This window comes from Pseudopipra pipra, chromosome Z, assembly GCF_036250125.1.
Source record: "Pseudopipra pipra isolate bDixPip1 chromosome Z, bDixPip1.hap1, whole genome shotgun sequence".
NCBI classification, from domain to species: Eukaryota; Metazoa; Chordata; class Aves; order Passeriformes; family Pipridae; genus Pseudopipra; species Pseudopipra pipra.
Window position 1 is genome coordinate 10936414 of NC_087581.1, and position 27673 is coordinate 10964086.

The 27673-nt window shown below is 39.9% G+C and overlaps 1 protein-coding gene across 1 annotated transcript in view; it reads right to left on the reverse strand.

Annotated features, from left to right (window-relative positions):
* Nucleotides 1–27673, reverse strand: part of ADAMTS12 (ADAM metallopeptidase with thrombospondin type 1 motif 12) — a 144271-nt gene that overhangs the window by 18998 nt on the left and 97600 nt on the right. Inside the window, exons 14-18 of the mRNA XM_064642842.1 lie at nucleotides 21798–21918; nucleotides 16136–16380; nucleotides 14643–14784; nucleotides 8441–8567; nucleotides 1498–1708 (exon numbers count right to left, since the gene is read on the reverse strand). Coding sequence (XP_064498912.1) covers nucleotides 1498–1708; nucleotides 8441–8567; nucleotides 14643–14784; nucleotides 16136–16380; nucleotides 21798–21918 — 846 coding nt within the window. The remainder of the gene's footprint in view (nucleotides 1–1497; nucleotides 1709–8440; nucleotides 8568–14642; nucleotides 14785–16135; nucleotides 16381–21797; nucleotides 21919–27673) is intronic.

The following is a 27673-nucleotide window of genomic DNA, read 5'->3' on the forward strand; positions in this document are numbered from 1 at the left end:
TGTTCAGTTATTCAGAGCTGTGCAAATTCACCTCAGCTGCAATCTGGCCTCTGAAGTTATTCAGTAAAGGATTTTGCTTATTGAGGAAGATAACAACAATTAACACTATGTTGCTGCTTAAACAAAAACACAACTCACTTATTTTGTCAGACTTTGCTGCTTGCATGATCTGTACTAGCATTCAAGGGAGTTAAAAGGAATATTCAACCTTATTAACATTTTGGGGTAATGCCTGTCTCCCAGAATTAGTTTTGAAAATCTCTGCTTTAGATTACAGCCATGTATGAAAAAGAGATTTCAGAATGGCTACAACACTCTATCCTCATTATGTGCCTAATTAAGTATGTTTAATTTATAAGACACAGAAGGATCTTCTAACAGACAGATAAGTTTCGAGCAACAGGAAGTTTCACCTGTGTAAAATCTCTCTCTTGCATTCCCTGATAAGGTACATTTTGGAGTTACAAGTTTCCTGAAAATCCTGTCATTTGTGCAGGTGAAATAGTCTGTCCTACACTCCCTCTCCAGTTCCTACAGATGTAGAAATTTACTTTTGTCAGTAAATTGCAAATATAATGGCACATGAGTACCAGCAGCATGCTATTTCTATATAATTGTACTGCTAGTCATGTAATCCCACTCTAAGTTCTCACAGGCATTTAAAACATGGTGGTTGCTCAGTTAACAAAACAATCAACATTCTCTGATGATGGTATGTGAGCAGCATAAACCAAACCAATACTGTCACAATATTTTATTGGCTCATTATGTGACTCTGTTCTCCCAGCAGTGAGTCTAGTGAAAAAAAAAGAGGAGAAAGAAGGAGAGAGAGAGAGGGGTTCTCAGAAAACGAAAATACTGTGTTTTCACTTGGAAAGGACCCACAACAATCATCTAGTCCGACTGCCTGACCACTTCATGGCTGACCAAAAATTAAAGCATACTGTTAAGACCATTGTCCAAATTCCTCTTAAACACTGACAGGCTGGGGGCATCAAACACCTCTCTAAGAAGCCTGTTCCAGTGTTTGACCACCCTCCTAGTAGAGAAATGCTTCCCAGTGTACAGCCTGAATCTCCCCTGGCACAGCTTTGGACAATTCCCACGTCTCCAAAGTTTGCAAGCTATGGGAAGAAAGCCAGAGTCATGAATGCAAAAGACAGAAATGGAGAGAATGTAAAAACACTTCTTTGTAGGCCTACAGATATGACGTATAGCCTCCCCCCCAGTCTGGTCCACAACAGTCACAAGTGTCACACAGACGTTTTAGCACTCAACCATGTTCTACTGTCCCAAAAGCTCAGCAAGCCAAGAAACAGTTAGCAAGGAACACTTCCTGAGGTATTTAGCAAGCAGGGCAGCTTTTCTTCTTCTGCACCAAAAATTTGTGAAGATACGTTAAACAAACAAAACAATTATTTAAAAGAAGCAAAATAGCAGGTTGTTGGTCCCCTCTGCTGACTATAATAGGTCATTTGGAAAAAAATATGAATTTACCTCAGTCCAGTTGCTCACTGTCCAGTCAGACGGGCACAAGATATCTCTGTTGCATGACAGATGGGTCTTTGGTTTAAGCAGGTGCTGGCACTCTGTGACAGCCAGTGCCTGCTCATCAGATCCCACTGTCTGGATGCAAAGTACAGTTCTCTTCTTCTGGCCTGTTGGGCCACATGTGGTTGAACATTTCTGCCACTCCCCTGCCCACCACCTGAAAACCAGGGGGGTGAGAAACATCAGTAAACCCATCACAAGCACATTAAGAAAAAGGTCAGAGACTACAAGAAAAAGAATCAGTGACTTAAAATCTGAGTGCAGACACATGCTCTTCACATTAAGCCCAGATCATTCAAGCTTTCCCATTTCCCCTGTGCTCTAATACCAGCCAGTCACTGAAAGACAGAAGTAGGTAGGATTCCCAGACAGAAGTAAGCACTGAGTATTGTTTCCTGAAGTGTAAGAATCCACTGAGTAGATACTCTTTCAAATTCAAATTTGAGGAACTGCCAGCAAGTCTATTTAAGCAAGTAATCTATTAACTGTATCCTGTTGTTTATCTGTTTATTGTTACCTCAGTACAGAGGAGTTAACAAATAAGAATCACTGGAGGGTCTGTAATGACAGCACAGAGGTGGAGAAGATCCCCTTACACATCTATGCCTCCAGTGCTGCATAACTGCTCAAACAGGCCCATAAGAGGAAGCAGCGAGGCACACAACCCCAAAAACAGGTTAGTCAGAGTTATGCTGCCTGCTCCCACAAGGGATCAGTGCCCTGCAGTGCTCTCCCTCTGGGCCTAGTGTCCAGGTCTGCACTAGACTAGACTTTTCTGCACTTTGTTCCTTCATGAAGCGAAAAAAAACCCCCTTATGTGTCCCTCTCCTGATTAAAGTCAGTCTTCCATAGCGTAGAAGACACATGCAATGTTCCACCAAATTAAAGATAACAGTTTCCTCTAGTGCAGTATTTTCCAATGCAAAATACCTTCCTGAAAAGAGCCATCCCCTTTATGTATTATACTATATGTATATACTATTATGTATTATACTAAGGTATTTCGTTTACCTTAGTCTTTCTCCAGCTTCATCCACCTATTTTTTCTCATGCTGACCCAGAGTGGATCAAGTACCTGCTTATCTATCTTCCATAAGAAAGGAGAGCAAAAAATTCCTGGGTTTTTACTATTTGAGAAGCATTGACATTAACTGCGTTTGCCTAAAGATTTACCTTTATACTTAAAAAAAAGGAAAAAAAAATCAAACCAAGAAAAGTCCTTCCAGTTTAGAGTGCCCTGGGTGTGTACACAACTTCGAGCTGCTGTATAAAAAGCCTGTAAACTCTAAACCACAAAAGCTCCTAGACAATATTACTTGTTCCTGAGCTTTGAAGAAGGTCATGACAAAGCCTTACAACGAAAATAAAGCAGGGATATCTTTAGAAAATGCCTTTCTAGACAAAATGGCAGGAAAAATTGCTTCTGGCTTGCAACCAATACCATTATATTGGGAGTTTTTTTCTCCTTTTAAGGTCCATGAACTTAGAGAAAAAATAATCCCATTCTGATAAATCCATTGAAGTTCGACATCCAGATTTATAATAGTTTTTGCTCCTTGATTTGTCTCCCATCTTACTGCACTTCCAGTTCTTCAGTTTGCTGATAATCCCTCTCCCCTTTCCACTCCAATTTCCATGTTCCTTAATTAATTGGTTCTTCAGTTGCAAGTGAGCTGTCACTGATTTGGAAGGCACTGATATCTATTCCTTATAATTAAAAAAAAACCAAAGACAACCAGGACTGAGAGCAATCAAGCCATGCTACAGCTTATTTGTGCAAACATCTCGTCTTCTCTTCAGTACCTACACTTATTTTTCTTCTCTTTAGTTATCTGTACATACAGCACTTCCTTTTAAATTACCCTAGAAGCCCTCTGCTACATGCTCTAAAATGCAGCCCAGTGGCAAGGCTTCTGGACATTGCTGCAATTAAAAACAAACAAACAAACAAACAAAAACAAAACAGCCAAAATATTTTTGTCCTCCTCCTGCCCTCCTTTGGATTGTTTCTTGCTCTTGCAGGCTTCTGCAAACAATAAAGAAAAACTAAAGTAGTTAAAGTACTTAAAGAGAAAAAGTGAGCACACCTTAGCAGAACACAGCAATAAACAAGAGGAGAATATATTATCACCACCTAAATCAAGCCATTTCAGGGTTGTTTTCATCTCTTGCATCTTCTTTCCAATTTTATCTTTTCTACAATCTTATAAATTGCTGACATTTCAGCACAATGGAACTTAAAAATGTGTATTGCTCTATTAATTTTAATGGAACCCGATAATGTATTTCAAGCTACAGACATCCTAAGCTGACACTCCTTATCCTCCTCACCATTTTCAAATGGCTGTGAGTAAGGGTTCAACAGTTTGCAGGTTTAAATATCAAACTCCTAGCAATAAATTATCAGAGCTTACTACAGAGCAGCAGTAATGGTGTGTGATTAACTATCACAGCAAACACTTTCTAAAAGTCATGGAAGAAAGTGAGGTGCTCCACAGTCAGAAAATTCCAGAAGTAAGATTTTATCCTATTGCATCTTTGTGGTCAAACTAAAGCTACATTTAGCCACATAGCTTCCTCTGTAGAGTTCTTCCTCACTCAGTGTAGGTAACAGTACTGGTGAACCAAGCAGTTAATTGTCTGACACCACATTTACCACACACACTTCAAAACACTTCCTCTAACTGGAAGTTTATTCTTATCAGTAACTAGAATTTCTGATGTTGCATTTCCCTATTTTCATTCTAAGGTACATGCACATGCCTTAAACATTCAAGAATGAGAAACCTGACATGGAAGCATGTGCACTCTTGTCTCTTGGTCCCTGGTGAGGACCTGAACTGTGGTGTCTCAGCCAAAGGGGAAGAAAGGCAAAGCCCAGAATGCAAAACATCTACCATCCACTTGTCAGAAAGAAGAAAAACAGTAGGTAGCTGTGCTGACTGTGGTGAGAGACTGGGACAAGCTGAGAGAAACTGAAGCCTGATGGAAGTCACCATCCAACACTTGTTCCTATCTCTGTTTTCTGATGGCATTTAGCACTACAGCAACTGAGTGGTTCCTAAGTATTAATGCATCATCACCTGGTCCCTGTAAAGTGAAACAACAACATTATCTCCACAGGCAGGCATGGTGTGGAAAGATTGTGGTAACAAACACAAACAAACAAGCAAAATGCATGATTTGGGTAATTAATTTGCGTGAACACTAATTTTCCTGAGACTGTCAAAACACAGAGCAGCCAGTCTGGTGAAAACATAACCTCAGGTAGTTTTCAGCTGCAGCTGTGAGTGCTTTTGCACTCAAACCTGGGATAGACGTAGGAAGAAAATCGGATTCTTTTAGCAGGCATTCAGCTGCTTCAAATGAGACCTATCTCTTTTCCTCCCACACTGAGTTTCCAAGGTTTGTAACAAATTAGGCAGAGCCCAACAGCCTTGTCCATTGCACAGTCCCAGTCTATGCCCAGATGATGTGTGCTGAATGAAGTGTGCAACATGTTGAAAAACTAGAAGCATGGTATTTTGGAACCAAATCATGACTATGGGGCTGAATGTTCCCTCCCTCCTGCCCTCCTTCCCTTTGTCAAGTCACAGCTAAAGAAAAACCATCTTCTTTCAGTATTTGTATAGCATCAGGCAGGCAGATACCAGCAGGGCATGGATTCTCACTGTGTATTATAATAGAAATGAGATTTCCTATTCTTATTATGCTGTTGGAAGTCTACTAAGCAGTCTGGAAGAAGGACAATAGGTTAATAGCAGATAAAAAGCAGGAGATTCTACGTACTTGTGAAATTTAAGTTTACTCTGTTGAAGTGGGTAGTCAGAGTAAAAACACTCCAGGCAATTTTCTACGCAGGGCAAAGCAAAACTTTTATTCACAACACTATAACTAGTTAAAATCTCACTCTTGTTCAAGTAGTATCTATTGACTTCTAACTTTAGCACCTACGGAACCAATACGTGCCTACCAAAGAAACATGTAATTGGAAACCATACTCCATACCTTAACAGGAAAAAAGCATCCATTTAAGCTACAGTCTTGTCGTACTCCTACTGAGCAACATCACCCAAGTTGTACATTTTAACTCTCAGCTGTTCAGCCATCTTTATTTTGTTCCAAGTCAAAATGTGGCACACATGTATTGTGATAATTTAATATTTTATTCATTTTGCTCCAAATTATTTTAGTAGAAAGTGTAATAATAAATGTAATAATAAGTATAAAATAAATGCAGAGCAAGTCAGCTAACAAGCCAGAATGTTAAGACTTATCAGAAGCCTGTAATTCAAACAGTTTATAACTATAATTTCCTGAAATGAATTAATGAGATAAGATCTGGTTTATGAGAGTCACAAACATCTTTGTCTGTAGCTACTGCTTGATAAATTATCTATTTCTGGTTTCGTGGTCTAGTAGCTTGTTTCATGGTAGCACGTTTTCCACCAGTGGGATTTAGCAGATCATCAGACAGAAGCTTATGCAACAGAACAACCATCTTTTTTTAGGCAGGATGTTACTACAAAGAATGAGGTTCACTGTTGGGAAGTGGGGTATCATCCAATGGTTTCAGTTGTGTGGCTGCAGCACTTACCAAAGGTCTCCTGCAGTGTTGTGTTTAACAGCACTGTCCTCACCTCTAGTACAGAATTTACACCTCTCTGCAGAACACTTGGTCTTCAGCAGCTTCATGTGGACTCTCAGTTATCCTGTATAATGCTGCGTGGGACAGTCACACCTTCCTCCAATATTCAGATTTCTTTAGAGCAATGAGCCAAGAAACTGTACTAAACTGTCTTGCATTTCAAATGAAGATATGAACCATCTATCTAGATTAGAGGTGGCACATATGCCATGGAAAGAAAATACCAACTAAATGCAATGCTGGGACTACAGCCTGGAACAGAGACCAGATCTGCAAAAGGAAGGGCTTGGGAAGGGTAAATAGTAATTCATTCTTCACTGCCATCACTTCCAACAGAGGAATTCAGGGCCACCAACAGAAGTTAGTGAGAGCCAGGTTCAAAATAGTTAAAATGAGGTGGTGCTTCACACAGGGATTAAAGCTGTGGAACTTCCTGCAAAGGAAGTTGTATATAATAGAAGTTTTACAACATTGCACAGGGAGGCTGGACAAGTACTTGGAAGAGAGGTCCACTGGAGGTTACTGATTAGAAAAGCCATAAAAACCACTGGAAATGCCTTGAATTAAAACCAGTTGGAAGCTGGAAGAGCATTAAAAAGAGATATAATTTATATATGCCTTGCCTTTATTCTTCCTTAGGCATGTAAGTCCTGCTGAGAGCCAGAACAGGGACTTAGACAGTCCCTTGGTCAAACTACTGCATTCACTCTTATGTTATTAAGAGAAAAATAAACACACAACATGATTCCAGAACTAAACATACGGTTTTCCTGCACTGCATTTTATCATTATTTTAGTGCTTTCCTCTGCAGTGCAGAAGGAGCTTAAGAAGCATCAATCAGGGCTGTCAGCACGAGAGCTTTTCTGCCTGGTCTGCGGAAGAGCTTGTTCACGTATTACATAATTCTACAATGCGCTCAACAAGGGACAAATTCTGCTCCCTCACTTTCAAGAGCAGGTCCAAATAATGTTGTCACTTAGAACAAAGGGGACAAATTGAGTTAATTTGGAACTTTGGAATTGATAGCACAGTTTATATGTGCCATAAAAAACACCCCGATGTATGTGTGTAGCCTCAGGTCTTAACTAGTCGACTAGTTAATAAGTTTATCAATTGATTAACCATATTGATTATCAATTGATTTTCCATAATTCTACAAGGAGTTATGAAATGCTGGTAGCCTAGGTTGCAAGCACAAAGATATAATTCCCAGAGGAGACATCATGTGCTGTTGTGAAGATACTTGGAAAAAACTGGTAAAACCAACAGCTATGTAGAATTTTTTACATTAAAGTTTCATGAAATTCACTGCTGGCAAATGCCACAGAATGAGCTCTAAGGGACTCATGACTTCAGTTTATTCTGATTGAACTAGAATTACTAGGGAAAAAGTGGTATACCATTGTGAACAGCATGATAAACAACTTTCAAAGACAAAAAAGACAAAAGCAAGATGTTACAGTACCTAAAGCATGAAACTAAAACCAATATTGATTTCTTCCAGCAAATCTATGTCTGCTGTACAAGCCCACGGTTCTGCTGACACCTGGAATTTTTGCTGTGGTTAGTCTTCCATACACTACTCGCTCAAATGGTAGCAGACAAAAACTTGAGATGAAGAGGAGTTAAGGTAGTGTTATGAGAATGGAAAAAATTATTCCTATGTGATCAATAATGAAGAAAGCTGCACTTCACTGAAAGTTAAAAATACAAACGGACATGATAAAAAGATGTCAAATAATGCGTTATAAAGAAAGTATAAAAATTAGTTTTAGAAGTGGGCATTTCTACCCATCATGTCTCACAAAAAGGACAAAGGAGTATCAAAAAATACTGAAAAACAGCATCAAAAGGTCTCTCTGTAAGTTAGTTCTTGGACCACACAGGAATGCATTATCATTTGAGCTAAGACAGGAATAACAATTTTTAAAATAAATAAGAATTTATACAGTCCTCAGGCCACCTGCACCCAAACTGAATAAAAATAGTATTTACACACATGAATGAGAGTGCAGTCTCCACCATTTCCAGCACAGACTGCCAGTAACTTGCTTGGAAACCTCTCAGGGCTGCTCACTTCTGATTTGTTTATTATGGGGTTTCTGTGGCTTGCTCTGTAGTGCATGGAAGCTCTCACCGTGGCAGGCTGTGGGTGCCACGGTAATCTGGTATCAGAAACAACATCTCCCTTTGAATAAGGCTGCTGTTTACTGCCCCAGAGCCCTCCCAGTACCCCTTACCTGGGTGGACAGTCCTTCTCGTAGCATTTCTTTTGCCGCCCGTTGGGCTGAGTCACTGGGTCACAGAAGGAGTTCTTGATTGCTCCACTCCCCTTCCACATGCAGTGGGCAACCTGGCGCTGCACCCCTGCCAGAGAAACACACAAAAAAAGGAAGAGTAACCCCTGTAGGCGGAGGATGAACTCCAGAAATCCTCCAAGAGGTTGTACTCTGCAACCCAGAATATAGTAACTGCTGTGACAATTTGTTGTGCTGAACATGAGCTAAATCAGGTATGAGCATCCTTTAATCAAGCTGAAAAGAGGTTAAGCAGAGCTGTTTTGGATCAGACAGCTCAAGTCACACATTAGAAAGCACTTTCCTTAATCTCAATGTAGTTGTCAGCCTCAGAAAGGGCTCCGGCAGGCTCTGAAGAAGGTTTAAAAGGCAATTACCCACAGACAAGAGGCAACACAGCAGCATCAGGCTGTTCACAGCAAGCCTGCTTTTGCTGACCATTGCTTTGTACTTCTGGGAAGGCTGCTTAACAGAATACAAACCGGAGTGTATGAGCAAAACCATAACCTTGTGACTCTTAATGCTGAATTCCACTTTCAAGAAGTTTTGGTACACATTTTGACCGAAAATGATGTTTTCTTAGCAACTAATACACAACACTCAGCACAAGAGGCAAATCACAGTGATGAAGAGATACACAGAGATATTCCATACAAACAATCTGGGTTATTTCCTAACAGTTCCACTTACACAAAATCCCATTCATTTAACAGAAAGAAACATGAACCAAAATACTACATTACCCTAGTGTGAATCTAAAGAAAGCCAGTTTCCAGGGGCCTGCTTTCCTCATAGTTCTGCAATAATTTGAGGCAGATCTCATGCTGCAACTGAATGTAAAAAAAGTATTGCAATATTGCAGTTTGAAAGGTTGTGGCTAGACTCATACAGAGACATTAAAATAGTTGTACAACATCCAAACAAATCCTAAGGACTAAAAAGACTGAAGAAACATTTATTAGCTCTCATTAAATTAACTGCGGTATTTATTCACAGCAATTAATATGCACATGGTAGGTCACTGTATCTCTATAACTTTTATCCTTCTTCTGGGAAGCAGGAGGGCCTAACAGCACTCTTATTGTGGTGCCAAGGATAAATGTTAGGCTATTTTGCAGTACGTTTAGAAAACAAGCTCTTCCTTGCCTCAGACCTCCTGGTAACTGGTGTGGGACACTACCTGGAAGATAAGAATAGTAACCCACAGAAAATACTTGGGAAATATGAAAATATTCTTCCATACAACATATAGACTCATAGAATCATAGAAAAGTTAAGGTTGGAAAAGACCTGTAAGACCATCAAGTCGAACTAGTAACCCAAAACTGCCTCAATAACACAGAAGGAACTTTTCTATGCATATCTAAGTCATTCCATAGAAGCCAATGGAAACCTATATCCCTTCTTTTACCACCATAGAATATCAGGTATGTGAAGATATGTTTTCATTTCTTGAGTACTTTCAGACTTGGGACTGAGACATACAAAACAATTACTGATTACAGTGCAGGATTTGATGGCTGGCTCTCCTCAAGTCAGACATGGAGGTTGATTTTCTAGAACAGAATTAGTGTCACCTATAAGGGAAGATTAAGGGATTGAGGCATTCAAGCTCTAAGATTTGGAAGTAGCTGCAAGGGTGCAGTATGTCTGGAGGTGTTGATCTCCTATTCCCAGGTGACTTCAAGCAGCAGAAAGCATTTTGGTTCAGCATAGGACTCCCAGAGAGCCACGTTCTCTTTTATGTTACAGTAAATGTAACTGGAATATTCAGCAACCTTCCTACTAGCTGTAAACAAAGCAGTTCATAGAAATATGTTTCTGTCCCTTTGAAAATCATGATATGCTGCTGCTGCAAACACAAATAGGAAGAAATCTTTTGCTTTGATAAATGTTTTGTGTCATTTCAGATGCTGTAATTCACTTCAAAACCACCATAAACCTTTGCAAAAGTTTTGCTTTGAAGCTGTACATTCTCATAAAACAACTGCAGATCACTGACATCAACAAACTAATTTATTCACACAAGCAATTTGTATTATGGAAGTTATGTGAACTCCCACTGTAGCTTCAAAACATTTGGATGTTCAGCTCCAAAGCTGGAATGAATTCTATATGTATATATCAATACACATATGTATGTAGGTATATACATGTAATGAGATAATGGAGCAATTACTTTTATCAGGTTGAGCAAGTTGAATTAGAAAACACTGCAGAAGTAGAAAACTAGTCACTCCACACTGATCCTACCCTAACAAGTGTTTACACAATTACATAACTTAAATGGGTAATATCCCATGTAAGTCACATTAAAAATTCTAAATCTACTTAAACCTCAGTAAAATTTGAAACCTAAACACTATTTCTATAAGGCTGTGAGAGGTAGCTGTTTTCCTCCCTTCATCACTTTTCCTTCTCTCTGACCTCAGTGCTAATTAGTTCACGCTGATGTGTACAATCTCAGCTCTGTGGAAAAAAAACCCCTACAAATATTTCTGGTTAAAAAAGAGAGAAATTGAGAATGACAATAATAGATCAAAGAATAACCTTCATTTCACTAAACCTGCTCAGAGATTACTTCTATTCTCTGTGATACTTCATCCCTCATGCAGAACTTTTTAGGTGTGAGCTTAACCTTCTCAGCTATTGATTTCTCACTTGGTTTGCAAAGAAAGGTGCCTGTTTAAAGTCATTTAGTTGTGGAAGGATTTTGAAACAGAGATTAGAAATCTGTTGGCTGCACAGCTCTCAGTTTGGGCAAAATTAAGGCTGAAAACATCACAAATAGAGGACCAGAAGAAAGTGTATAAAAGGCATATGCAAAAGAGCACATTTGATCATAGAACTCATTTAAACATGTAATTGTCTCAGTTGTCCATTTAAATCAGATACTCTGCAAGGAGCTCACTTTATATTTGAATGAACAAATTACATTCTGTGCATGCACAAGTAATGTACAGAATACAAGAGCCAACCTTTACATTCTCAGTGTTACAAAACTCAGCCCCATAACAGTGAACGGAAATATAGTGACCTTTGTTTTCTAAAACCAATACTACAAGCTGAATACCACATTTCGGTTCAGGAACACCTGGTGATAATTTTGCAAAGCTGCCTTGATAGCAGTTGTGAAGGATTTAGAGGGCACATAACAATTAACCTCTGAACAAATCTTACAGTTAAGCCCTTTTGCAGAGCTTTGAAAATTTGCCAATTACTGATGCTATCTACAGAGAAGTAAATTGTTGATGTTGCCTAATATCCTCCCTTTGTTGCACTGTGCTGTGTTATGCCTCTTGTTACGTCTAATGCCACTTGAAGCTGGTTCTAAGAAATATGACTAAAGCCTTTAGGCAAGGAGGAAGGATTAATACCTGCAATTCCACCCTTACACATTCTGTGATTCTGTAAAGAAAGAATAATAGGTAGTTGCCCTAGCAAAAAACCTCAGTGACACACTTAAATTAATCTGGCTATAAGAAAGCTTATGGGCTCTAGTTGCTATCTTGAGAGCAGGCTCTGGAGCGACAAGTTCTTGGCCAGAGGGTGCAGCAGTTGCAGGACACTGTCTGGTGTGCACACAGTCTGACTGCAAAGCAATTCCTTTCTGCATAAAGGAAATGGCAGGAAGAGGCCCAACCCACACTGGACTGAGGACTGAGCAGAGCTTATGATTTTTACTACAAAAGATGGGGGAATATAAAGGCAATGAGGGAAGACATGGATCTTCTGTTTCTCCACTGCAATAGAGCCAGAAAAGGATGTGCTATCAGGGCATGGCGTGGTGCTGCCTTGAGGCCAAGAATCTTGTGGAAAAATATCTTTATGGAGCTGCCCTGGGTTCATTCTGTGAGAAGAGACAGCTTCACTCTATGAAGTCGTAATTCATCATTCATTAGTCATCACCTGGACTTTTCCCAAATACATTTACCATGGATAAGCAGGTGTATCATTGGGCTAAAACTGTATTTTTTCTCTTAGGACAGATGAAACTTTTCTGCATGAGCCCATTCCCCCACCTGTAGTCCAATTTGTCATTCCCTAATGCAGCTTCACTTTCTCAGCTCCACAATGCATTTATTTGCATTTTCCTGATCTCTATGACTGTGAAAGGCCAAAGTGCCCTTGGATTGAGTCCATCATCAGCAAATTTGCTGATGACACCAAATTGGGAGGGAGTGTCGACCTGCTGGAAGGCAGGAGGGCTCTGCAGAGGGATCTGGATAGACTTGAGAGATGGGCTGATTCCAATGGGATGAAGTTCAATAAAGCCAAGTGCCGGGTCCTGCACTTTGGCCACAACAACCCCATGCAGCGCTACAGGCTGGGCACAGAGTGGCTGGAGAGCAGCCAGGCAGAAAGGGACCTGGGGGTACTAATTGACAGGAAGCTCAACATGAGCCAACAGTGTGCCCAGGTGGCCAAGAAGGCCAATGGGATCTTGTCCTGTATCAAAAATAGCGTGGCCAGCAGGACCAGGGAAGTGATCCTTCCCCTGTACTCTGTGTTGGTGAGGCCACACCTTGAGTATTGTGTTCAGTTCTGGGCCCCTCAGTTCAGAAAGGATATTGAGGTGCTGGAGCAGGTCCAGAGAAGAGCAACAAGGCTGGTGAAGGGACTGGAGCATAAGTCTTATGAGGAGAGGCTGAGGGAGCTGGGGTTGTTTAGCCTGGAGAAGAGGAGGCTCAGAGGTGACCTCATCACCGTCTATAACTACCTGAAGGGAAGTTCTAGCCAGGTGGGGGTTGGTCTCTTCTCTCAGGCACTCAGCAACAGGACAAGGGGGCATGGGCTTAAGCTCCGCCAGGGGAAATTTAAGTCGGATATCAGGAGAAAATTCTTTACAGAGAGAGTAATCAGGCATTGGAATGGGCTGCCCAGAGAGGTGGTGGATTCACCATCCCTGGAGATTTTTAAACGCAGATTGGACGTGGCACTGAGTGCCATGATCTAGTAAATGGACTGGATTTGGACCAAGGGTTGGACTCGATGATCTCGGAGGTCTTTTCCAACCCAATCGATTCTATGATTCTATGATTCTATGATTTACTGCTATGTTGCTGACCAGTGGTGAAGAAAGGACCTTTGCCGAGTCTTTGGCAGGTTCAGGTTTGCCAGGAGAACAGAAGTCTCGGTAAGGATTCATTTCTCCCACTGACTGCAGCTATCAAAGTCAGTTAACAGTTCAGCTTTCTTGGCCCTTCCTTTTATCTTGAAAAACTATTGATTTACTGTTTACCAAATGATAACTGCAATAATCCTTGAAGGTTATTTACTACTAACCTTAGGCTAATTAAATACAGCTTTTCTTTTTTGTCTATCTGTAGGCTTGTCTTCAATAAGACTTGTCATGCAGCACATCCATAGCAGAAGAGGAACCTGCCTACTTCAATACACTTTCATCATACAAACCTTGCAAAACACTTCAAATGCCAGCGACTCGGTACAACAGAAATAAATTTTGAATCTAAACAGAGTGAACACTCAGATAAAATCAATCTCATCATTCAAAGTCAGAAGTCAGAGAAGTGTTGTTTAATCCAGCAACACCGGCAATATTCAATTCTGCTCTTACTTTGCCTCCTGGTCCTGAACTGAACTCAGCAGGATCACACCACAATAATGTGTAGCCATGTGAGGTAATTTGGTTCTAGGCAAACAGACTCTACCATGCCCATATTCCCTGCTAAGTGCAGCAAGACTTTAGCATTTCCAATTTCCATAATGATGGAGAGCTAACATTTTCCAAATACACCTTTCCTGTTGCTATGCCCCTTTTTTTTTTTAATGCAGCAAAGCTTATTACTCCTCATGTGTTTGTGCTTTGATTACCTGGGCATAAACCTGTTCTATTAGTGCACCAGCACACTGCTTAGGAGGGCCAGCTAGCTCAGATTCATGGCCAGTCAGGTTTTTGAGAAAGAAACTTCACAGCCTTTTTGGGAAACCTGTTCCAGTGCTCTGTCATGCTCAAAGTAAACAAGCTTTTCCTCATATTATTTTTGTAACTGTGTGATCTGATTTCTCACCACATGCAGATTAAAGAACCTTACCTCTTTGAGGATTATGTTTGGATAACTTATAGATGAGATTTGCCAGTAGTGAAGACAAACAGTAATAGAAAAAGGAAGTGAGGAATTACCTCTTCCACAGGTAACACTGCAGGCCGTCCAGTCTCCATACTGCCAAAAATACTCTGGCTCTCCAATCTCATTCTCATTACTTTCTTCTTTACGTACAGTGTATTCATACTTGATTCCAGGGTTAGTTTCTTGAAAAAGTAGCTGGAAAGTGTATGGCTTATTAATTATCTAATTAATAATCCACTGGTCAAAAGCTTTCAAAGTGTGAAACCGGAAGAATTAAATCAGCCCATTTTGGAACCTACTACCAGTTCAGAGAAGCAGAATTTCCATCTCTATGTTGACAGGTATCTTTCAAAGACACAGTTGTTTGCCATGCACTTTTGCAAGCACAAGTGGGAATAAGTGGGTCAGCATAATTTGTACCCTGTTGACTGTAAGAAAAGATAATGTAAAGTCCATCCAAAGCGTCCATATGCTGCTGATTAAGAGCCTATTGCCTATCCCCATTATAAATGACAATTTCCCTGCCTTCTGAAATAGCTGTTAAAAAACAACCATTAGGTCAGAAAATTACAGACATTATTCAGATACCACTTTAATATTATTTTTTAGTGTTTCTGAATTAAGAAGCAAATTCCAATTGAGAAGAGCCACTCGAGAAATTTACCTGGAAGGGAGAAAATAAACATCATCATATGTTTATCACCTATCAAGGGATAAAAGATTTCAGCAATGAACTTCTACTCTTCCTCCCAATTGTACTAACAGTGAAGACTGAGCACCCATTATGTGCGCCTTCTCAGCAGATAAAGTGTGAAAGTAGCTCCCATCACACGCCTAATATTTCTTTTAATTGCATGGTGGATACACGGGCAAACAAGCCATGAGAGATAATTTCAGAGAACAAAGGGCCAACTTAAAAATCTTTTCTTCAGAATTAATAGAAGCTGGTTATTTTTAAGCCAGCATCTATAAAGCAACATGAAAGAAACAAAAGAAAGCAGCCTCCGTGTATGCTAGATGGATTAATTTCACTTACCACAAGCTATTAATCCATCTATGTAATGCTGTATGCTTTTCTTGCTCAGTGTAAGCTGTCACTGCTGTCAGCCTTCCCTAGCTCTCACTGTTCACAGCCTGACATCAGCTCTCATTTTGTGATCATTTATTTTTCATCTTGGTCTGGTTCACATCACAGCCATGTGTTGCTCTAAGTTGGTACAAGAGCAACTTGCATGAGCAAGGAAGTTTGGGAAAAGGACTGACCAACTATAGGTGACAGGATCCCTGTCCTAGTGGCAGCACAGGATTATACTAGCCTTTAATAATCATCAGACTATGATACAGGACATGTATTTTTAGGCAAGATGAACAGTACTCAAGCAAGATGTTTATTTCTCCGCAAAACAGCTCAACTATTTTTTACAAGACAGCATGCTAATAGGGCGGTTTATATACCAATATATATTTTCCAGCCTCAGTTTCAGAGTCCCAGCACATTCTGCTGCCATCCAAATCCAGCGGGTGCTGCTTATGATCTCCTACTTACCTGAATCCATACTGATTCATTGGTGGGTCCTGGAGCAGTCAGATTTTCTAGATCCCCCGTTCTGTCATATTGAAATACTGTGCCTGCCACTTTGTATTCACCATTCCACTGGATGATAAAGCCTCCATTCAGGTAGTATTTTTCTGGGTCTTTGCTTCGCACAGCAAGGAAATTTCCTGCTTCTGCAACTTCCATGACTTTGATTCCCCTCGCACCTTTTGGAATTAGCCCAATATCAACATATCCTAAGAGACAAGAAAAGTTCAACCTGAGGTGAACAACAAAATTGTCATTGCATTTTACTTCTGTAAGACTATTAAAACATTTTTTTTGTTTGAAAATATACACAAATGTGCTCTCTCAGAGCTTGTATTTCAATTTGTTAATAGTGTGATTTTCTAGTATGAATTGGGGAACCATGTTTTGGAAATGCCAGTGGCATTTAGAAGGGATATGGAGGTGAATGACTTTCTGAGCTGTACCGGGGGAAATCTACTCCACAGATGAGCATCAACATCTCCATAACCACACCCAAGGGCTCTGGCATAATGCAGTGTGAGCAATCTACAGTGAGAAATGCCGAGTTGTTCCAGCAAGTTAACAGTCCTTCTGGGAAACAAACTTTGTGGGAAAAGTTTTTTCAGTTTTCAAAGAACATTTTCATCTGTGGCCAGTGTACAGGTATGTGCATAATTCCATGTACTTTCTCTTAAGTTATTTAACTTCTCTATGGCTATTTGCCATAGATAGCCTTACAACAAAAAATGACTGTTATTCAAATGCCTCAAATTACTACTATAAACTGAACTTATTTTTATCAACTACTGATTTTCATAATGAAGTACAAAGGCTCTTCATGTGTGAAGTTATCTGTTAAAAGATTTTCAACCTGTGTGTCAAGAATGAACCCAGAGCACCTATTACAGAATTTTGTTTGTACCACAGCCAGTATATGACATCAGGCTTTGTGCTTCTCACCCTACAGGGAACTGCTACTGCTACTGAATTGTAAAAATAGGAATTTCACATAGATATTTGAACACAAACTCAGATAGCTTTCTTGTTAGTGCTCCTAGCTGGGCTTTAGAAATTGGATGGATGACATCTCTACCAGCTGGTCTACGGGAACTGTGAGGTGCATTTTGTGCTGGTTTCTTCAAGATGGGAACATGAGTGGTTCCTCAGTTCTCATTTCACACTACTGAGGTAATGAATTAAATTCTGAGACTCACATCTTTGTTTACGTTTCTTCTGAAACAAGTTTATCACCTTCGACTGCTCACTCACATGAGTGAGATAAACCACAGTGGGCATACTAAGCAATCTCCAGTATCAATGTTCTCCATCTACCAGAACTATTTATATGCTGTACAACAACCTGCTGTTGTAAATAAGTGCCTCCAAAGTCCTTAAGATCTGAATTTTCTTTGCAGTTCTTTTGTGGGGTAATAAATATTAGTTATGTTTCTTGCGGTACAAAACAGGATCTGTCTATTTCAGGTCCTTCCTAATTACATTAACATTATATAATTATGTATATAGATTTCCAGTGATTGATGTTTAAGAGGGAGAGTTTTCTGGATGCTACCTTGACTGACTGCGGAAATCCACACATTTCAATCTTTCAGAAGTGAATGACATAACAAAATCTGGAGACTCACTGAATAACTTCTATTATTCATGAAATCAGCGGTCTAGGTCTATTGTAAGTAACCAAGTCTAATGACTCTCACAAATGTTCTATTCATTCAGTACAGAGAAGACATGTTATGAACACAGTGTGTGATTATGTAACTAAAGATTTGAATAGAAGGCATACTTACAACTGGGCCAAATTAACACAGCATGGAAAATCTTAATTATGGCACGTCCTGACAGCTTGGCTTTGCATTGCTGGTGTCCTTTTACAGTAAGCTGTTTTTTTTCCAGATGTAATTAGAATAACATGTTCAAAACACAATGTATAAAACCAATAAAATGAATTTTTTGGTCTGTTGCAACATGAAAATCTGTATATCCTTTCTCCCTTCTGCATAGTTGTTTTTGTCTGAATCATAAACATGATTTTAAATGTATTTCAGCCATTTGTTGATTGATGCTACCATTTGGTCAGTGTATCACACTGCCTTCTCCCTGGCCTTCCTTTTTTTCACCACTAAATTACCTCCTGATTTCCCAGAGGCTCTCACTGATTACCAATAAACATTATCTGATTTTGAAAGCAAAGCTAATCAGCAGCAAGCTTTTGATCTTGTAACTCAACATAATAAATTTTTGTTTAAAAATTACGTGGATGGTGTTTATGTAATTGTTCCTGGTTATGTGGTTTCATCTGATAAGGACTAGAGATCCAAGATTCAATAACAGTCCAAATGTCAGCTGTCTTACCTACATACTGTGCTCATTAAATCCTGGAGCAACCCTATTGTGGGTGCTTCTGCACACCAGTGAATTGGCAACTCTCAGATGCTATTAATACTTCCCTTTTTAATTAAAATTAAATCTATATGCTCCTAACACAGACGAATAAAGTCATGAAACCATTGTTGTAGGCGCAGCTCTACAAGGACTGAAGAGCTTGTTTCTCTTTTCCCACTGCTGTGAGAAAGGAGTAGTTTTACTCAGGCTGCTAACACAGCATGGCAGATCAGATGATAATTAGATCTGACTATTTCTCCTTATCACAACAGCTCACATTCTTGCTCTCCAGTCTGTTATATCTGCAAGCCTCTTTCCCTTTAAAGTATACCTTCCTGAGGCACAGTTTTTCTCTATGCCAAGCTCTAGACACTACCATAAGGATATTACATGGAAAACAGCACAGGCTCCCAATGGCATATTGGCTTTGCAAGTCCATGTATGGTTGCACAGAACCTTTCATTGGAATAGAGGTGTTATAGTGTGTGACAGGAATGGAAAAAGAATTTATAGTCTAGAGACAGTATTGCTAGTGAGGATCAAAGAGACCTTCCAGTCTCTCAGATCAGTGTTTGCATCATGGCTATGTCCAGACTCCATCTCAGGGTTCAGGAATATACCAGATCTCTGTCTGCACTTCGATTGCATGAAAAGGAAACTGGGATAGCAGGCAGTGCATGGCATATGTCTGTTCAGTCCCAGTCAAGTCAGGAGGTAACAGAATCTGGATAAATCTCCAGGTTAGGGTGAGCACAACAAGTTTCCTTGTTTGCCCACCACTTTGCCAAAATGCAGCCCTTCACAGCAGTGCATGCACCTTATTTTGCCTTCAGACTGGCTGAGTAAAACACCCCCACCCCTATTGTACAATTCCTCACTTCCTACTTTTTATAAATTTAAATGCCTTGTCCCCTTACTACTAGAAGTTGGAAAAGTCATTTCCCATTACACATGCAAAAGGGTGAAGACAGGACAATTAACTATCCCTATGACCACCACTTGTTTTGTAGACACACCTCCACCATGGGCAGATTCCTTTGTCTGATGCTGACAACCTCATTCCCCCTATTGGTTATCCATTTACTCTAGGCTCCCTGCAATTAACACAGTCCTAAGGCCCTGCTCCTTGTTCCTCAGTCGTTCTCTATTCCAGTGCTTCTCCTGAACCAGCAGTGCAGTTTACTGTCATTCCAAAGAGCTTGCACACCTTGCAAATGTCCTGCTATACATAGTTATACTCCTTTACAGTCATCAGAACACTGCCAGTAAAAACAAGGATTTTGACTTTTACATACTCTACCTTCAAACTTTTCTTTCTGAACAAGAGGTAGTAAGACTTCAGGTAAAACTGATCACCCTGCCCTGCAAGGAAAGGCTGAATTACTAAAACTCTTTCCTAGCATTTCATTAATCTGACTTAGTTGACTTGCAGACAACACATACTGCAGAATTAGACCCAGGAAGGGCCCTGCTGGACTTAGGCTCTGAACAGAGATTTAAGTTAGAATATATTAGCTTTGATTTTATATTGTTCTGTGCTATTGAATATGGAAAAACTCCTCAAAATCTTCTTTGCCAGTGACTGGCATCATGCTTCAGTACAGTTTTGTTACTTATACTGAATTTAATGAGCCTAAAGTTTTTCTGTTTATATAAACTGTTCAGCAGCCACTCTGCTATGAATCTGACAGAATGCCACAGTATCTGTCAGAGACAAAAAGAAGTCATATATTGTGAACAAAAAAAAATATTTTTCTATTCCCAGTTTAACACCTGTGAACATCATTGAGATCCACACATTGTCTTGAAGAGCCCACCAACCTCTGCCTTGCCTGACACTTTTCCCCTTATTTTGTCTGCAATGGAGTCAATGTCTACAGAAGGGAGAGAATCTGCAGAATCTACATTTTTCACTGTATTTAAAGAAAGTGATAATACTTAACACTCAGTATCCCTGACCAGTATCTGTCAGTGAGGCTGACTGAATCTCGAGACAAGCAAAAACTAAATGAAGATATAACACAAAATGAGTTTAAACAAAATAAGAGGCACTTAACCTTCCATATGTTACAGTATTGGACCTTTTCAGTAAAACTGTTATTTGAAAATGAAGTTCGCATCATCTGTAGCCTTGGAAAACTCACACACAGTCAAAGGCAGAGTGAATTTTAGATTCACAGAAGGAAAAGATCAGAGGCTGGAGGATTACTGTAGTATTGGAAGAGAGGGAGCTCTAGATTTTCCTTTGTAAGTGTCACATACACATGCAACCTCCTGCAGGATTTCAGGCATCTTCACAGTTCACCTTTGGGGAACAGAGAGAAGGAAAGCAAACCCAAGTACACAGTATGGAAAAAAATCTTGAAGTATTTCATGTACTTTTACCCTGAATTTTGGAAAATCTTATCAAAATAGCTTTAAATTAGTAGCAAAAATCATTCTTGTGCAAACCAGAACTATTTTATTTAAAAAAAACCACAAACCCAAAAGCGAGCCAAAGGCACACTCCCACTGCAATTTTTCCCTCCTCACTAGCACGGTACCAGTTACTGATCTTGAGACTTCTCAAGATCAAGGCACCAGCCTCTTTCTTCAGCCACACACCTCGCTTTAAGCTTGCTCTCCAGTGCCTCATCTTCTCATCTCTCCCCCTCCTGTCCTGGTTTCTCATTCAAAGCTGTTCATCCTGGCTGTCTCTTCCACTTCCAGCTCATCGCTACAGTTCTTATTCAGGTTTAGTCTCCCACTCCTGCTCCCAGACTCTATGTCTCGGACTCATCCTACTTAAGTCAGCTTAAGGCCTGAATGTCTCACCACTGTCAGTGAAGAAAGGCTCAGTACTTCACATGCTTATTCAGACCACCTTAACCATGAAGAGAGTTACTCTTAAGCTCCCCTTTATGACACATAGAAATGAATCCTCAAACCACTCACTTTACATCCAGATTTTCTGAGGTGGCAAATTACATTCATTTTGTAAATGCACTTGCTATTTTGGATTTTATTATTATCTGCCTAACTTGCACAGGACCTCTTGGTCTCTAACAATTTTTTAAAAGACAAGGTGAACTTAAAAAGCACAGATCACGGATTTTTTCTGGCAGAAGCATGATTCACTGAAACATCCATTTATTATTTCCCACGCAGATGATCACTCTGCGTTTGCAACAAGAAGTTCTTAATCCTTTTTATGTAGAGAAATTACTTCACCGGCGGAAGAACTTAAAAGAAGAACCCATATTACCAAATCCTTCACTTTGATTAAACATCATCTTCACTGTATGACAAGCAGAGCCGTCTCCCAGGCAAACTCCACACTGGTCTTCTGTTGCATTGGAATTTATCTCATAATCACAGCCAACAGTCTAGAAGGAAAAATATTTTCAGAATAAATGTGGTCTCCACAATGAATTACTAAGAACTGCTATATCACTGCACTTTTAAGAAGTGTGGAATAGTATATATCCTATATATAGGGGAATAGTATATATCCTATATAAACAAACTAATAGTAGAGATTGTTATATGTAGGTCAAACTTGAGTATTATACCAATGTGAAAAACAAACTAACAAACAGTAACCATCACCATGCCATGAAACATACAGTAGTCACCAGTTACTTGAGATAGAAATGTGCCACTCAAATGGCCTCAATATCTGGGATTGGCCAGTACATCTAGGATGTGTGTCCACTCTCTTATGTCACAGAGCCATCCACGGATTCCCAGGAACACAATGTAGTAAACAGAATTGAAATCTCTGTCAGTTTTTTGTGGCCATCTGACAGTGCCGAACCTCTACTGCAGTCAAACTCCCTGGTAAAGAGAAACTCTTCAGCAGGTATGAATTTTTATACCCGTGACAGCTGCTTCTCAAGCTTGTCAACATCAGGGCATGGGTCAAGATAAAGTTCTGGTAAAGACTAATTTTCCAACTCATGCTTGCTGCAGGGAGAAAGTGAGAGAAAAATTTATTCATACCTAGTCAGGAAAAAACTTCTTCCTTGCCCAACCCAAAAATTCTGTGCTCTAGTGTCTTTAAACTTCAACAAAATTTTCATTTGTTTTGGGATTTTTTTTCTGCCTCTCTTCAAACCCAAGCAAGATTGCAGAACACAACCTAATGTCTGACACTGAATGCTTGTTAATAGTATCTAAGATACCTGGAGGCCTGTGATATAAATGAATAGCCGTAAGTCTGGTGGTATGTAAAGGTTTTTTCAGATGAATTCTCTCAAAATAAGCTTTCAGGTGCTATACCAGCCAACTTCTCTAACACCCTCTTGATGTATGAAAATCTGGGTATTATGTCTTCTGATTCTGATTTTATTTTACCTTCAGGACCTCAGCTACTGTAAACTGTAAGCTTCTGACAGGAAAATCAATCTGTTAGACTAATCTAGGTACACAGGCTTCCACATTCTCTAATATTTCTCTATCATTTTCAGCTTAAGAAATACCTGAACTTTTGTCTAAGTGCCAGTGTTTGAATGAACAATTAGAGAAACTGCAAAAAACAGAAGCAAGGAAAGGTCTCAAGATACAGATGGTGTCACACTTCGTCACTTTAGAGAAGATTCAAAAAAAAGACTCATCCATCACTTAATGCCAGTACATAGCCAGCACATTTGACACCTACTCTAAAAAACAACAGCCAGGCCAAAATGTTCTGCTGCAGCCTTAGCTTCTCTCTCCTTTCAGCGAAGGCCACTTTCAAAAAATGGAAGGTTTTGTAATGTCTTGCACACAGACACATCCTGGCACCAAGGACCATGCTTACGAGCAGTACACAATGTTACAGAGATAACCATATGTTAAGAAGGTGAATAAATTTTTGCCTCCAAGCACATAGCTTGTTCATCCAAGGATGGATTTAATCAAGTATTCAGAATACACAGACACCACTGCTATATGTACAGGATGTTTCTTTATCTTGCCAAGAGTTCAGATCTGTCTCTTCCCCAGCTATCTACAGAGGCACTGGAGTTTATATTTAACACTTCCTAATAATTTAAAGAGGTTGGTGAGTTGCTGTTTCTCAAAGTGATGCATTCACTATAAACAGTAAAGTCATAGTTATTGGGTTTATTATTACACTAGAGGAGAAACCACCTACTCTGGAGAGTCATGGAAGTGGAAGTTTATTTTCTTTCTATGCACATATACACTATTAAACAGAAACCTGGTGAAAATCTGGAAATGGAACCCTTGTACTTTATGCTTTGCTATTAGAAAATATTATTAATTACTGTTTTGCAGCTCCTCTTTTGAACATCTTAAAATAATGATTTGTCTTCAAACTATATCATTTTTGCCATTTCTGGTAGAAAATGCATGTTCTTGAAAAGATTCCTGTTCATCTTTATTTACTGTCCATGCTTGTTTGAGAGGCTGAACACAGAAATAATTTATCTAGTTCACAATGTCAATCAGACACTTGGAAATCAACATCAGTGAGCATATTTCCCTTCTGAGTACTGTGTAGTGTAAAAATTCCCAAAGGGTGAACAAATCAGTTCTGAACTGTAGCAGCACTGGCTCTAACTGTGATGGCAGCACCACTTTACTGCCTTTGGGTTGCCAGGTAGTGTCTCTGCATGAGCTGCACTCCATCAGCTCAGTCAGAATCAGCTCAGGCCTTTTCCACCTGGCCATGCATTTGTTTTAGCAACACATTTGTGGCATCAAAATATGACATCACTCTGATATGAAGGGAATCCCTTTATCCCTTCCAGTTATAACCATAGAAATTTGTATTGCATTTTTCCTCTTCACAGAACAGTTTGAAACAGTTTTTATCTGATCAGATATCAGCCCTACCTATACATGCAATATTCCCACACATTCTTGAGTTGCTGGGATACCCAAACCGCTGTGGTAGGGCAGACAATCCACTGTGCCTTCATTTTGTTCCCTGGCTCTGGGGTGCTGATGGTGCTGCAAAGACCTTCATATCTAGCAGCAGGACCTCATCTTACAAAGCCATGAAGAGCCATGACAAAACAATATTCTCATGTGTCAGAATAAACAGCATTTTATTTACTCTAAATACATTTCCATGAATGTTAATTTCCAGACCATGTTTTACTTTATCACTCCAGTGAATACCACATTACTTTTGTCATCCATTAGAATAATTTCTAGATGCTTTCTTCTCCCTTTTGTTTGCTTTCCTCATTATTCTGATTCTCCTACATGGATTGGTCATGCTTTCTAAAAGTGCCTCAAATTTTTCAGAAAGTCAACATCACCCAGCAATGTACACTCACAGCCCAGACATCCAATCTTGTCCTGGGCTGCATCCAAAGCACTGTGGCCAGCAGGGCGAGGGAGATGATTCTGTCCTTCTACTCTGGTGAGACCCTACTTGGAGAACTGCATCCAGCTCTGGGGTCCACAACATAAGAAAGAAATGGACATGTTGGAGCGAGTCCAGAGGAGGCCACGAAGGTGATCAGAGGGCTGAAGCACTTCTCCTACGGGTTGAGAGAGTTGGGGTTCTTCAACCTGGAGAAAAGGCGGCTCTAGGGAGATCTCACTGTAGCCTTTTCGTGCCTAAAAGGGCTACAAGAGAGCTGGAGAGGGACTTCTCACAAGAGCATGTAGTGATAGGACAAGGGGGAATGCCTTTAAACTGAAAGAGGGCAGGTTTATATTGGATATCAGGAAGAAATTCTTTACTTCTGGTGAAGCGTTGGCACAGTTTGCACAGAGAACGTGTAGATGCCTCATCACTGGGAGTGCTCAAGCACAGGTTGGATGAAGCTCTGAGCAACTTGGAAACAGAAGATGTCCCTGCCCATGGCAGGGGAGTTTGAACCACGTGATATATAAGGTCCATTCCAACTTGAACCATGCTGCAGCAATTAGGCTGTGATTCTTTTACACACATACGTCCTTTTGCACCCTCTCCCAGTGAAACATGCTGTGCTACATCAACCACTGTGTGCCATGGCATTTGCAACACAAACCATCATCCCTCCGTGCAGCCCTTTGCTGCTGCTCCACTCACCAAGAGCCTTTCTGATGCCCCTGAGACACAGGTCACAGCATGCAGTGCAGAGGCAGACATAATGACCTGAACAGCCTGGCTGCATTACAGGAAGGAGAAACAATTTATTTCCTGCTGCTCAGTGACTAAAGGGAAAACAGCCAGAGATATTGCCCTTTTTCCATTTCCAGAGGGAGAGGTTTTTGTGTCATATTGGCAGCAGGAGGCAGACACAAAAAGTCCTTACTGTCACTCAAGGGTATGGCCTGGATGTACTGCCTGAATATCTGTTATGTGAATAGTACACTGCACTTCAATAAGGTCTTTTTTCCATTTGTCTCCCCCGCTGGTCTTCAAATAAAGAAATGATATTCACTTTACATTGGCCATGACATTGCCCTGAATGGGGAGAAATGTGTCCTGATGTCACTAATTTACCTTGTAATTTGTCCATATGGGTCTGAATCAATGTCCCCTTGGGCTAGCAGTGGGAAAAGAAAGCTGAACCATAGTGAAAGGCAGTAAAGCTACTACATAGAAATCCAAGCTCTGTAATCTGCTCTTCAGCAAGGGAAAGACGCAGATTCCCTCCCTAGGACTACACAGCTGTGTAATTCTCCAACAAAATATCAGTCCCTCAACACAGCAACTGTGAATTATCACAGTGAATAGGTCACAGATTTGCATGACTGAAGGTCACTTAAGCCTATCAGAATTCTTTTCAGGAGATAAATAGTTGCCAGAAACATCAGAGATGCCAGTTCATGCACTTGCAAGCCTTCATTTTTAGATGATGCTATGGCTTGTATTTAACCAAAAGTCCCTGTTATGTATATATCACTGCTGAACAAATAAACTCTGGTGGCAGTGTCTTTGCTCTCTAATACTGGGGGAGTAGCTGACTGATCCAGTAAGAATTAGAGTGCATTTGTGATGTATAATTTAAAACACATGCAAACAGACTATGTGCTTTAAATATCTTATAAATAAAGGGGGGAAAGTGACAATTAAAAGATGAGTGTGGAGGAATACAGTAAAAAAACCAAACTAGTCATAATATAGGTTGATGATTTGAGAGTAAATTATTGAAAGATCTTGGCAGATCTCCTCTTGGCAGAACTCCTCTTCTGTGTAAGCTGAGAGAGGACCCAACTATTTCATATGCCAGACTCTCAAATGAGTTAACAATTTTAGCTTGTCTTTGAATTGACAAGGCAAGTTCTAAGGGAATACCATACTCACACCTCAGCTGTGCCTTCCTTCTGCACTGAGGCGCAGGTAGCACTTCTAGAAGATTAGGACTGACATACTGGACAAACTGCAAGGACCAAATGAATCAGCACTAGTGTCTGTCTGTAGTTACTTCTCACTTGAAGATGCACGTTATGGCTTTGTCAGCCTGGTTAGGAAAGCACCCAGCATACCTCGGGTAGCTAAAATGAGACATCTCAAACCATATTTAGCCATCTCTGATTGCTCTGAACAAAATCATGGCAAACTGCAAAAATCAAACAGAAATCAGATGAACTTAGAAGATTAAATTCTCAATTTAATATGATTCTATCTACCTTTCTTTGGCATACCTACTAGGAAAACTCTGAAACCTCGGTTGATAAAAAGTAGCTACCCTACACCAAATACACGTGAGAAATATAGACAATGGATCTAACATCTCAGCAATCTAATTTTTTGCTCAATTTCAGACCAAAGTGTAGTGTTATTTTAGTACTCAGAACAAATGTGAAGTGGTTTTTTGAGATATAGTTTTGAAAACCAGAACAGTGCTTTAATAGACTAATGTTTGTGAATGTCTTTTCCACATCATTAGCACCATTCTGCAATCAGACTACAAGAATGATGTACCAGACTAATTATATTAAACTAATTCTCCATGACCTGCAATGTATGTATTGTGTTTAACTAGCTGGTCTAAAATACTGGGGAATTAGATGAAAATACATGAAAAAGCTTCTTCTCAAGTGTTAAGCTGGGTACCTATTTCAGATAGCTTTCAATAATATGAGCTATTTGGGTTACCTATTCATCATTTGGTCTCATTTGTGATAGTTTCATGGTTATATTGTTTATTTTGTGATCCTGATTCCAATTAAATCTGTTTGTCAGGAGAT